The following is a 12,067-nucleotide window of genomic DNA, read 5'->3' on the forward strand; positions in this document are numbered from 1 at the left end:
CCTGCCGGAGATGTCTCATAGCAGGGATCTGATACCAGTAGTTGGTGGCCTTCTTTGGTGACGGGGAGGGCGTGGAGGAAGCGCGATTGACAGAGTCATACGGCATCCAACAAAATATGAGCGCTGTAAGAGTCAAGGGACTGGGGGACAACATAGGAATGCCAGTGAAGGTATTGGGTAAAGGAAAGACAGCATCTTGTGAGAGACGAAGGCAGAGGGGATCGATAAGGGTTGATGTCGAGGCAGAGAAAGGTACAAGAGATGGGTAGTAACGGCAAGATGGTCACTATACAGAGCAGGCTCGGTGCAGACGGTAGGATGAGAAAGAAATTATGACCGTTCAATAGTAAGCCAACATCAAAACTATATGGGGGGAGGCAGTAGGATCGTCAAGTAAAAAGAAAGCCAGACATCATCATCCCCATTAAGAAACTGTGAGAGATGTGATCCGTTAAGGTACATGGAGTGGGATGATCTGGAGTAAAGTGGGATGGCGGGCATTATCGCCAAGAACAATAGTGGGAACCCCATCTGGAGGTCTGTGCGAACCTGGGGGTCCAGAAGTCACTCTTGAAATGAACATTGACTACAGAAGGGTCCGGTCACCAGAGTAAGGGGAGACCGAAGTAATTCAGACAGGGGGTCCATGTAAGGTCAGGTGAAGGGAGACGAACAGATGGAATGGTGTTACGCACAAGGGTGAGGGAGGCCACAGCAGAGCCTGCCCACGGTACCGAGGCAGGTGTGAGTATAGCCAGAGAGGCGGAGTGGAGTAGCATCGTCTGTGATGGTTTCACGAAGTGAAACAACATCTGTGATGGGGAGAGCACAAACTGGGCGGGTCTGTCCACAAGCGAGTCTAGTCTGGATGTTCCATTGTAGCAGAAGGAGGGAACGGCAGCCTCCGGTGTGAGATGAGTCAGGAGGGGGCTGAACCCAGAGAACCAGAGGAGGTACCAAATTCTGTTGGGGAGAAATGGGGAGGGAGGTGGGAGAGAGAGGTGGATCCTCCATCTCGGGAGATGGAAGGCGGGTCATCAGGGCTTACAAAGTGCGCCCCTGTTGGGTCAGTGTCCAGAATGAGTTGTTGTTGCTTCTGCAATGTCGCAGTGTTTTTCTCGACAAGTCGAGTTGGGCTGAAGAGGTTGATTTGCTTGGAGTGGCGATCCAGGCCGGAGTGATTGTTTCCATAGAACCAACTTGGTGTACCTGTGTACAGGAGCTGGAGGTGTGGCAGCGAGGATTGCCGAGGGGCCCGACTGGAGCATGTGGTGGAGTAGCGAAGGAGAGGACGGTGAGGGGTTCAGTTGAGTAAGGGTGGTGGTGCTGGTGAGACAGCGGGTCGGAGTGGGCAGAGATGGTGGTGACTGTGTGGCAGGGCCGGCAACGACCTTGTTCAGAACAGTGATGGAGAGAGGAAGGGGAGGGAGAAAGGATGGGTGGTGCAGGGGTGACAGGGGGGGTGGTAGGAGAGGAGATCAATGGGAAATCCTTGGTGGATGGAAAGAGGCGGTGGTGGATAGGATTGAGGTTTGGTTGACAGAAACCGTCAGGAAGCGGGGCGGTGTTGAAATGAAAGTTTTCCCCCGGGCAGAGTGCCAGGACGCTGTGGGCAATTGGCATTCAGGCGTGGTGACTGCCATGGCAGTTGGCACCGATGGAATAACTGGGATTTTTTCTGAATTTTCGATTGCTTCCACTGTTTCGTGAGGACCTGCACAGAACCCGCAGGCGACATCCTCGTGCCTCCCAGGTGCGGTGTTTCCACGATTGGCAACGACCACCAGATTTTTGGGGTTCGATCGTGGTCGAGAGGACAGTTGTGAATTGGTCCTACATTCACCTTCGGGGAGAGGGCGTACCACCAGCCGATGAGTTCGTTGGATGGACGTTTGGAGACCGGGTTGATGCGGCGTTCATGTCAGTAGTTGGCGGCTGAAGAAGAGGGGCGAAGATCGTCTGATAAGGGATCTCCCAGGTACGTGGCGAACCATTACGCGGAACGACGAGTTTCTGGGGAATTGATGATAGTGAACTTCAGCATCACCTCCCTTAAGAACAGAAGCCCACCTGAGTGAACGGGCGTACCGTCTCGTCCATTTGTGTGGTGACTATCACGGCTGTGGGACCTCGGCAGGCGGTGTTGAGTCCTGAAGTGGAGAAACGGTGACGGAAGAACAGGCCGTCCGTGTGCTCAGAGGCGGTCCCGAGGGGCGAGGCGTGAAGGCGCGACGGGGCAGGGAGACAAAGGGAATCTCGCCATCGTCAGCGGAGGGTCGGTCATTGTGAGCCGCATGTGGCTCACTTGGGGACCCGATGACAGGAGTCCACCCTCCTACCACAGCCCAGAAGGGGTGCGAAGGGGAGCCGTGGCCTGCTGAGACCCTGACTTCAGGGTTTCTGCTTCTTCTTTGGCGTGTCTTCAAGAAGAAAGTCGTCCAGCATCACTGTCACCTACTGCACCGTTTCCAACGAACAGGAGCGTTTAACGGCGGGCATAGGGCACGTTGGCAACACTGCAGTCAGGTGGAGGTAATGACGTCCTGCTACGTCACACTATCATTGCGCGCCGGTAAACTTGAAAAACTTTGCTCCAGAGGATCGGGTGGTAGGACCAGATGTTTATCCCCAAAATGACGAAGTCAAAAGTAACAAAAATATATGTTGCCACTGTGCTGATAACTGGGTCTTACCTATAGTTGTTTGCACAGGCTGGGATTGGTAGACGCGTTGAATTCGTCAGAAATACGAATTTTAAGGAGCAGTCTCATACAGCCTTTGTTGACACTACGCACGCATGCGCGTTCCTCTAATCATAGTCGTGGTTGTTATAATCTTGGTCTTGAATGTTATAATCATGGTCGTGCTTGTTATTATAATCATAGTCGTGGTTGTTATAATCATGGTTGTGGTTGTTATAATCATGGTCGTGGTTGTTATAATCATGGTCGTGATTATTATAATAAATGGTCGTGGCTGTTATAATCATGGTAGTGGTTGTTATATTCATGGTGGGTGCTTGTTATTATAATCCATAGTCGTGGTTATTTATAATCATGGTCTGGTTGTTATAATCATGGTCGTGGTTGTTATAATCCATGGTCGTGGTTGTTATATTCATGGTCGTTACTTTGTTATTATAATCATAGTCAGTAGTTTGTTATAATCATGGTCCTGGTTATTTATAATCATGGTCGTGGTTGTTATAATCATGGTCGTGGTTGTTATAATCATGGTCGTGGTTGTTATAATCATGGTCGTGGTTATTATAATCATGGTCGATATTTGTTATATTCATGGTCGTGCTTGTTATTATAATCATAGTCGTGGTTATTTCATCCTTAGTCCTGGATTTTGTTATAATCATGGTCGTGGTTATTTATAATCATGGTCGTGGTTGTTATAATCATGGTCGTGGTTGTTATAATCATGGTCGTGGTTGTTATAATCATGGTCGTGGTTGTTATAGTCTGTAGACTAAGGTTATTTATAATCATAGACCCTCGGTTGTTATAATCATGGTCGTGGTTGTTATATATTCATGGTCGTGCTTGTTATTATAATCATGGTCATTGGTTGTTATAATCATGTTCGTGGTTGTTACTATCCTAGTCGACGGTTGTTATAATCATGGTTGTGGTTGTTATAATCATAGTCGTGGTTGTTATAATCATGGTCGTGGTTGTTATAATCATAGTCGTGGTTGTTATAATCATGGTCGTGGTTGTTATAGCCATGGTCGTGCTTGTTGGCTATAATCATAGTCGTAGTTGTTATAATCATGATAAATGGTTGTCATAAGCATAGTCGTGATTGTTATAATCGTAGTCGTGGTTGTTATAATCTTGGTCTGGTTGTTATAATCATGGTCGTGGTTGTTATAATCATGGTCGTGGTTGTTATAATCATCGTCGTGTTATAATTATGGTCGTGGTTGTTACTAATCATGGTCGTGGTTGTTATAGTCATGGTCCTGGTTGTTATAATTATGGTCCTGGTTGTTATAATCCTTGGTCATTAGTTTATTTATATTCATCAGTCGTAGCATTATTCATAATGTGGTCGTGGTTGTTATAATCATGTTCGTGGTTGTTATAATCTAGTCGTGGGTTATTTATAATCATGGTCGTGGTTGTTATAATCATAGTCGTGGTTATTTAATCATGGTCGTGGATTTGTTATATTCATGGTCGTGCTTATTATAATCTATAGTCGTGGTTGTTTATAATCCTTGGTCTTGATTGTCATAAGCATAGTCGTGATTATTATAATCGTAATTCGTGGTTGTTATAATCATAGTCGTGGTTGTTATAATAATGGTCGTGGTTGTTATATTCATGAATAGCACATTATTATAATCATAGTCGTGAAAGTTTGTTATAATCAGTCGTGATTGTTATAATCATAGTCGTGGTTGTTATAATCATGGTCATTGGTTGTTATAGTCATAGTCGTTACTTGTTATTATAATCATAGTCTGTTGGCTGTTATAATCATGGTCGTGTGTTGTTATAATCATGGTCGTGGTTGTTATAGTCCTTGGTCCATAGTTTGTTATAATCCTTGGTCCTGGTTATAATCATGGTCGTGGATTTGTTATATTCATGGTCGTGCTTACATTTATTATAATCCTTGAATGAAACGGATTTATTTATAATCATGTTCGTGGTTATTTATAATCTAATGATAAATTGGTTGTTATAATCATGGTTGTGGTTGTTATAATCATAGTCGTGGTTGTTATAATCATGAATTAAATGGACTATTTATAATCATAGTCGTGGGTTTTTTATAATCATGGTCGTGGTTGTACTATATTCATGGTCGTGCTTGTTATTATAATCATAGTCGTGGTTGTTATTTATAATCATGGTCGTGGTTGTCATAAGCATAGTCGTGATTATTGTTACTCAATAATAGTCGTGGTTGGTATAATCACTGGTCGTGGTTGTTATAATCATGGTCGTGGTTTGTTATAATCTCTTGGTCGTGGTTGTTCTGTAATCTCATGGTCGTGGTTGTTATAATCATGGTCATTGGTTGTTATAATCATAATTCGTGGCTGTTATAATCATGGTCGTGGTTGTTATATTCATGGTCGTGCTTTGTTATTATAATCATAGTCGTGGTTGTATAATCATGGTCCTGGATTTATTTATAATCATGGTCAAAACGTTGTTATATTCATGGTCGTAGTTTGTTATATTCCTTGGTCGTTACTTGTTATTATAATCATAGTCGTGGTTGTTATAATCATGGTCCTGGATTTGTTATAATCGCCGGTCCATTGGTTTAGTTTATAATCATGGTCATTGAATTTGTTATAATCATGGTCGTGGTTGTTATAATCATGGTCGTGGTTGTTATAATCATGGTCGTGGTTGTTATATTCATGGTCGTGCTTGTTGGTATAATCATAGTCGTGGTTGTTATAATCCTTGGTCTGGTTATTTATAATCATGGTCGTGGTTATTTATAATCATGGTCGTGGTTGTTATAATCATGGTCGTGGTTGTTATAATCATGGTCGTGGTTGTTGATGGTACGTGGTTGTTATAGTCTATGGTCCTAGTTGTTATAATCATGGTCCTAGGTTATTTATAATCATGGTCGTGGATTTGTTATATTCATGGTCGTGCTTATTTATTATAATCATGAATTAAGTAGCGTTTGTTATAATCATGTTCGTGGTTATTTTAATCCTAGTCGTGGTTTGTTATAATCCATGGTTGTGGTTGTTATAATCCTTAGTCTATTAGTTGTTATAATCATGGTCGTGGTTATTTATAATCTGATCGTGGATTTACATTTATAATCATGAATAATGATTTATCATAGTCGTGATTATTTATAATCGTGTAGTCGTGGTTCTTATAATCATGATCCTGGTTATTTATAATCATGGTCGTGGATTTGTTATAATCATGGTCGTGGTTTGTTATAATAATCATGGTCGTGGTTGTTATAATCTGTAAGTCGTCGTTTGTTACCATCATGGTCGTGGTTGTTATAGTCATGGTCTGGTTTGATTTATAATCATGGTCCTGGTTGTTATAATCATGGTCGCAGTAGTTTGTTATATTCATGGTCGTACTTGTTATTATAATCATGGTCGTGGTTGTTATAATCATGTTTCGTGGTTGTTATAATCCTAGTCGTGGTTGTTATAATCATGAGTTGTGGTTTGTTATAATCATAGTCGTGGTTGTTATAATCATGGTCGTGGTTGTTATAATCATAGTCGTGGTTGTTGTAATCATGGTCGTGGTTGTTATATTCATGGTCATTGCTTGTTATTATAATCATAGTCGTGGTTGTTATAATGGTGGTTGTCATAAGCATAGTCGTGATTATTTATAATCGTAGTCGTGGTTGTTATATAATCATAGTCGTGGTTGTTATAATAATGGTCGTGGTTAATTTATATTCATGGTCGTGCTTGTTATTATAATCCATAGTCGTGGTTATTTATAATCAGTCGTGATTGTTATAATCAGTCGTGATTGTTATAATCATAGTCGTGGACTGTTATAATCATGGTCGTAGTGGATTTGTTATAGTCATGGTCGTGCTTGTTATTATAATCATAGTCGTGGCTATTTATAATCATGGTCGTGGATTTGTTATAATCATAGTCGTGGTTGTTATAATCATGGTCGTGGTTGTTATAATCATGGTCGTGGTTGTTATAAATTGGTCCTGGATTTGTTACAATCATGGCAATGGTTGTTACTCAATCATGGTCGTGGTTGTTATGTTCATGGTCGTGCTTGTTATTATAATCATTATCGTGGTTGTTATAATCATGGTCCTGGTTGTTATAATCATGGTCCTGGTTGTTATAATCATGGTCGTAGTTGTTATATTCATGGTCGTGCTTACATTATTATAATCATGGTCGTGGTTGTTATAATCATGGTCGTGGTTATAATCATGGTCGTGGTTGTTATAATCATGGTCGTGGTTGTTATAATCATGGTAGTGGTTGTTATAATCATGGTCGTGGTTGTTATAATCATGGTAGTGGTTGTTATTATCATTGTCGTGGTTGTTATAATCATGGTAGTGGTTATAATCATGGTCGTGGTCGTGATACTTACAGTATCTAATATACTATAAGAAGGAATAGAATAAGGTTAGAATAATTAATTAAAGAAATATTCCCCATAAGGAGAGGTTAAAATCATAAAAAAAAAATTATTATGAATCACCGATGATCATTCCGAGATAAATTATATTATGAAGAGAAGTGACCTTGAGTCTGGTTATATTAGTCACCATCTGCTTAAGTCATCACCTGTGTTAAGTCATCATAGTCATCATTTACATTAGTCAGTTTTAGGCCCATCTCACATGACTGACTGACCATCGATGTTCTTTCCGCATGAGGGTGTTAGTTTTTAATGCGTCTTATTATTTACGCTGGTGGATGTAAGACCTCGTACCTTCACTGACGCAGCTATGGTCAATTTGGTGTTATTCTTGTTTATAAATGCCTTCTAATCTGTCTCAAGTCTATCCGTCCTGTCTATTGCCATCCCAACTGTCTGTTCGTCTGCGTGGTGTTTGAATGTAAGCCCGTCTGTACTCTTTGTGTCGTCAAATCTGTCTGTCTTATCCGTTGTTGGTTGGCGTGTGTCTGCCTGTTTGTCTAATGTGAACCAGTCAGTCAGCTGTCTGTCATGTTAGTTGCCATATTGTCTATTTGTGCATGTATGAATCTGTCTATTTTTGTCAACCTCCTGTCTGTTTCACTGTCTATATTCACCTTGTGTCTATTGTAGTCATTTTCTCCATGTATTCCTGTTATTATCTTTTTATCTCTTCTCCTTTTGCATGTACAGTCACCAACAGGAATAAGTATACACTGCAGCTGTAAGGTCGTCTAGTAACGTTGAAACTGCGCATCCAGACGCATGATGAAACTCAGCTCCCCCCCGCCTGTTCTCTCTGACTATTTTCTGTTCCCCCTTCTTTATTCTTCTATTTACTCATCTTCCTTCCTTTACTCATCCAAACAACATAAAAAATGGTAGTCTAAGAAAAAAAGTGGGGGGAGGAGGAGGGAGCAGTGCGATAGCTGCAATCGTGGGCTGACAGAGTACAGCGAATGAGGGTGCGCCAAGTCCGTAGACTTGCATCGTTTTCCAGCGTAAATAAAATGGTTAATTACTGGCTTCCTAAAGAAACCATCGATATGGGACCAGGTTTGTTCCACTCTACGAATTTTTTTGCGATTTTTCCACAAAGTTTGATGAAAAACGTTTGTGTCATTTCGGCTGCCCAGAACACACACACACACACACAAACAGACAGACAGACACACGCCTAGTCCTATAGTATGTTAGATTTTAACACAGCCTGTTTTTCTGTAATTCTGATTTAGGTGGATTATCACACGAAAAGTTTTTGTGGATTGGTTCGTATTGGCGTTTCAACTTACTGGCTTTGTAGTGAGTGAGTGAGTGAGTGACACATTGCAGATAAGGCACAAAGGCTTACTTCCTTTATATGTGAATGCAAAAATTTTCCTCCCAATCTGGCTTCAAATTTCTGTTTTCATCTTCAAACTTTTTCTTCTTACAATTTGATGCCATTTTCCTTCACAAAATTTTCACAGACACACTGCTATCAAATATATTTAACAGTATTTAAAAGTAACTTATTCTTGTGAACTGTAAACACAATTTATGTCCTGAGTGTACCAACTAAATCTACACAATTCAAAGTCGTGTGTTACACTGAGTTAATGTACATGTCATGACGTGAGGCCGGGCCCTGACCTGCCAAGCCCATCCCCCCGGCCCCTCCCTCCGAGGTCCCTCTGCTGACCTTAAATTTACTGACCTGAGATTTGCTTACCTGAAACTTCTTTAATCCCTCTTCCTCCCACCATACCCCCCCCCCCTCAGCACTAATGAACGACACCTGACCCAGATCTAGCATTAAAGTTAAGATTTAATTTCTTAAATATTGGCATTCACCTTGAATATTTAACTTAGGTTTTAATCCTGTGGAGTTTCAGTTTATAAATAGAAGGCTCAAACATTTTTCTTATTTGCCGATACCTTTTATATTATCACGCAAAAAGGAGGTGAGCCAATATATTTTCGCGAGCTGCACAAATGCGGCTCGCAAGCCGCGGTTTGGCCACCCCTGCAATATAACATCGTGTTAAGGAAGTTTACCCCAGGGTACACTTACTTATTCAGTATATCTCACCATATAAATCCACCGACCGATTACGTCTACACATTGTCCTCATAGCTTGAGCGAGAGCGCTCATTGTCTTGGCAGTCGGAAAAACATTGTCTACAACTCGAATTTTCACACAAATCTCTAAAATATGTAATTATTTAACAAAAAGCATAGGATTATTACATTACATCTCTCTCACGCCTATCCCCACCTCAAACCACTCACGCCCACCCCTACCCATCTCTCTCACACCCACGCTCACCGTGTCTCTCACGCCCACCCCATCTCTCTCACGCCAACCTCCACCCCATATCTCTTATGCCTACCCTACCCCATCTCTCTCACGCCCACCCCATCTCTCTCACGGCCACCCCACCCCATATTTCACGCCAAACTAATCTCTCTCACTCACTTCCACCTCATCTTTCTCACGGCCACGCGCACTTTATCCCATTTCCCTTAGGCTACTCTCTCTCTCTCTTTCGTACCTTTATCAACAGGTGAACATCAACGAGCGCTCATACTTCGCCTTCTCCTACTACGAGAGTGACGGGAACACAACAATCTCGTACTGTGATCGTACCATGACGGGCTGGTCCAGGGACACCACCGTCAGGAACTGGTCCTGCTTCAGGGGCCACAAGACCTCCAAGGTGCTAAGAGGGGATAAGAAGAGAGGGAAAATGAGGGATACTACTGTACTTTAATATTCTTGTCTACCTAAACGAGCTATTTTAGATACTTTTGTAACGAAAATGTTTATTTCTTACCTTGAGAGCGGCCCATATCCACCCTAGAAATTATGAGTTACCTATGTTTTTCTTTGTCGTGTTTTTTTTTTTTTTTTTTAACCCAGGCAAATTAAACGTCAACCACCGCCATATTTGATCTGTTGTTAAGTGTAGAGTTGCCAGTAATCAAAATCTCTCCATATTTAATAACATTTTAGTGTGTGAACTATTTAAAATTAGGTAATACAGTACTCTAGAAGGGGAAGGAGGTTAACCATCAAAAAAATAATGTTTTTATAAAAGTTAACTTTTTCCTTGCACCCACCAAAAATATACAAGAAATTGACGAGGATTTTAAATTTTTGTTTGATGATTGTGGCTATTTTTTTTTCCTGGACATTCTTTGTTCCATGTCGATCAGTGACGTGATCTTCAATGTTGACATGACCATTTCATACACACTAACAAGTCCACCTACTAATACATTATATGATTTATTTGATATAAGGTAAACTAATCTATCCTACCTATCCTAGATCAGGTAAATTATATAATGCAACAGTAGCTGACAAGTTCGTATTTGAAACGCTTTTTAGGACAAAATTGCCAGAATAAGGTTTTGATAATTGCAAATCCTCTACACTTTGAGGCTCAAATTAGAGAAAAGTTATCTTCTATATTTGAACGATCTGAAGTTTCTGGCTGTTCGTGTGCATGAAATGTTCCTGTATATGAAAAGTTCCTGGATTAGAAAAGTTCCTGGATTAGAAAAGTTCCTGGATTAGAAAAATTCCCGTATTAGAAAGTTCTTGCATAAGAAAAGTTCCTGCATTAGAAAGTTCCTTTTTCGTATTAGAAAACTTCATTCATTAGAAAAGTTCCTGTATTAGAAAAATTCCTGTGTTAGAAAAGTTCATGCATTAGAACGTTCCTATTTAGTATTAGAAAAGTTCCTGCATTAGAAAGTTACTATTTAGTTTTAGATAAGTTCATTCATTAGAAACTTCCTGTTTAGCATTAGAAAAGATCCTCTATTAGAAAAGTTCTTGCTTAAGAAAAGTTCCTATACTAAAAAAGTTCCCGCATTAGAAAAAATTCCTGCATTAGAAAAGTTCTTGTTTTAGAAAAGTTCCTAATTTTAGAAAAGTTCTTGTATTAGAAAAATTCTTGCCTTAGAAAAGTTCCTGTACTAAAAAGCTCCTGCATTAGAAAAGTTCTTGTTTAAGAAAAGTTCTTGCTTAAGAAAAGTTCCTGCATTAGAAAAGTTCCTTTATTAGAAAACTTCCTGTAATAGAAAAGTTTGTTAGAAAAGTTCCTGCATTATCGAAGTTCCTTTATTAGAAAACTTCCTGTAATAGAAAAATTCCTGTGTTAGAAAAGTTCCTGCATTATAGAAGTTCCTTTATTAGAAAACTTCCTGTAATAGAAAAATTCCTGTGTTAGAAAAGTTCCTGCATTAAAAAAGTTCCTGTATTAGAAAGTTCATATTTAGTATTTGAAAAGTTTTTGTTTTAGAAAAGTTCTTGTATTAGAAAATTTCCTGTATTAGAAAATATTCTTGCATTAGAAGAGTTCTTGATGAGAAGAGTTCTTGTATTAGAAAAGTTCCTGTTTTAGAAAAGTTCTTGTATTAGAAAAGTTCCTGTTTTAGAAAAGTTCTTGTATTAGAAAAGTTCCTGCATTAGAAAAGTTTCTGTATTAGAAAAGTTCCTGTATGTGAAACAGCCTACATGTAAGCAACGAATATATGGCATCGCCGGGAGATAGTACGTCGAAAATTTCAAATCCTCGTCATTTTAAATTGATATTTTTGCAGAAAGAAACAAGTTATTTCCTGTACGAAAACGTTTTAAAGTTGCTAGTTAACTTCAAGGGTATTAACGAATTTTTGTTACCCAAATTCAATTTTATTTGTTTGACATATTGTAATCCATACAATTGTATCATGCAAAAAAAAAAAAAAGATTGTTAAGTAGATCTGTAAGAGCTGTTTTTACTCGTATGGTTTTTGCTGTACTGGGACGTATATATATATATATATATATATATATATATATATATATATATATATATATATATATATATATATATATATATATATATATATATGCAAGTAAATCACTGCAGTTGCACGATCC

At 39.8% G+C, this 12,067-nt stretch overlaps 1 protein-coding gene across 1 annotated transcript in view; it reads left to right on the forward strand.

Annotated features, from left to right (window-relative positions):
• LOC121874598 (dipeptidyl peptidase 1-like) overlaps window positions 1-12,067 on the forward strand; it is a 110,612-nt gene that overhangs the window by 43,437 nt on the left and 55,108 nt on the right. The window contains exon 4 of the mRNA XM_042378820.1: window positions 9,699-9,851. Within this exon, the coding sequence (XP_042234754.1) occupies window positions 9,699-9,851 (153 nt within the window). The remainder of the gene's footprint in view (window positions 1-9,698; window positions 9,852-12,067) is intronic.

This window comes from Homarus americanus, unplaced genomic scaffold, assembly GCF_018991925.1.
Source record: "Homarus americanus isolate GMGI-L3 unplaced genomic scaffold, GMGI_Hamer_2.0 scaffold34360, whole genome shotgun sequence".
Taxonomy (NCBI): Eukaryota; Metazoa; Arthropoda; class Malacostraca; order Decapoda; family Nephropidae; genus Homarus; species Homarus americanus.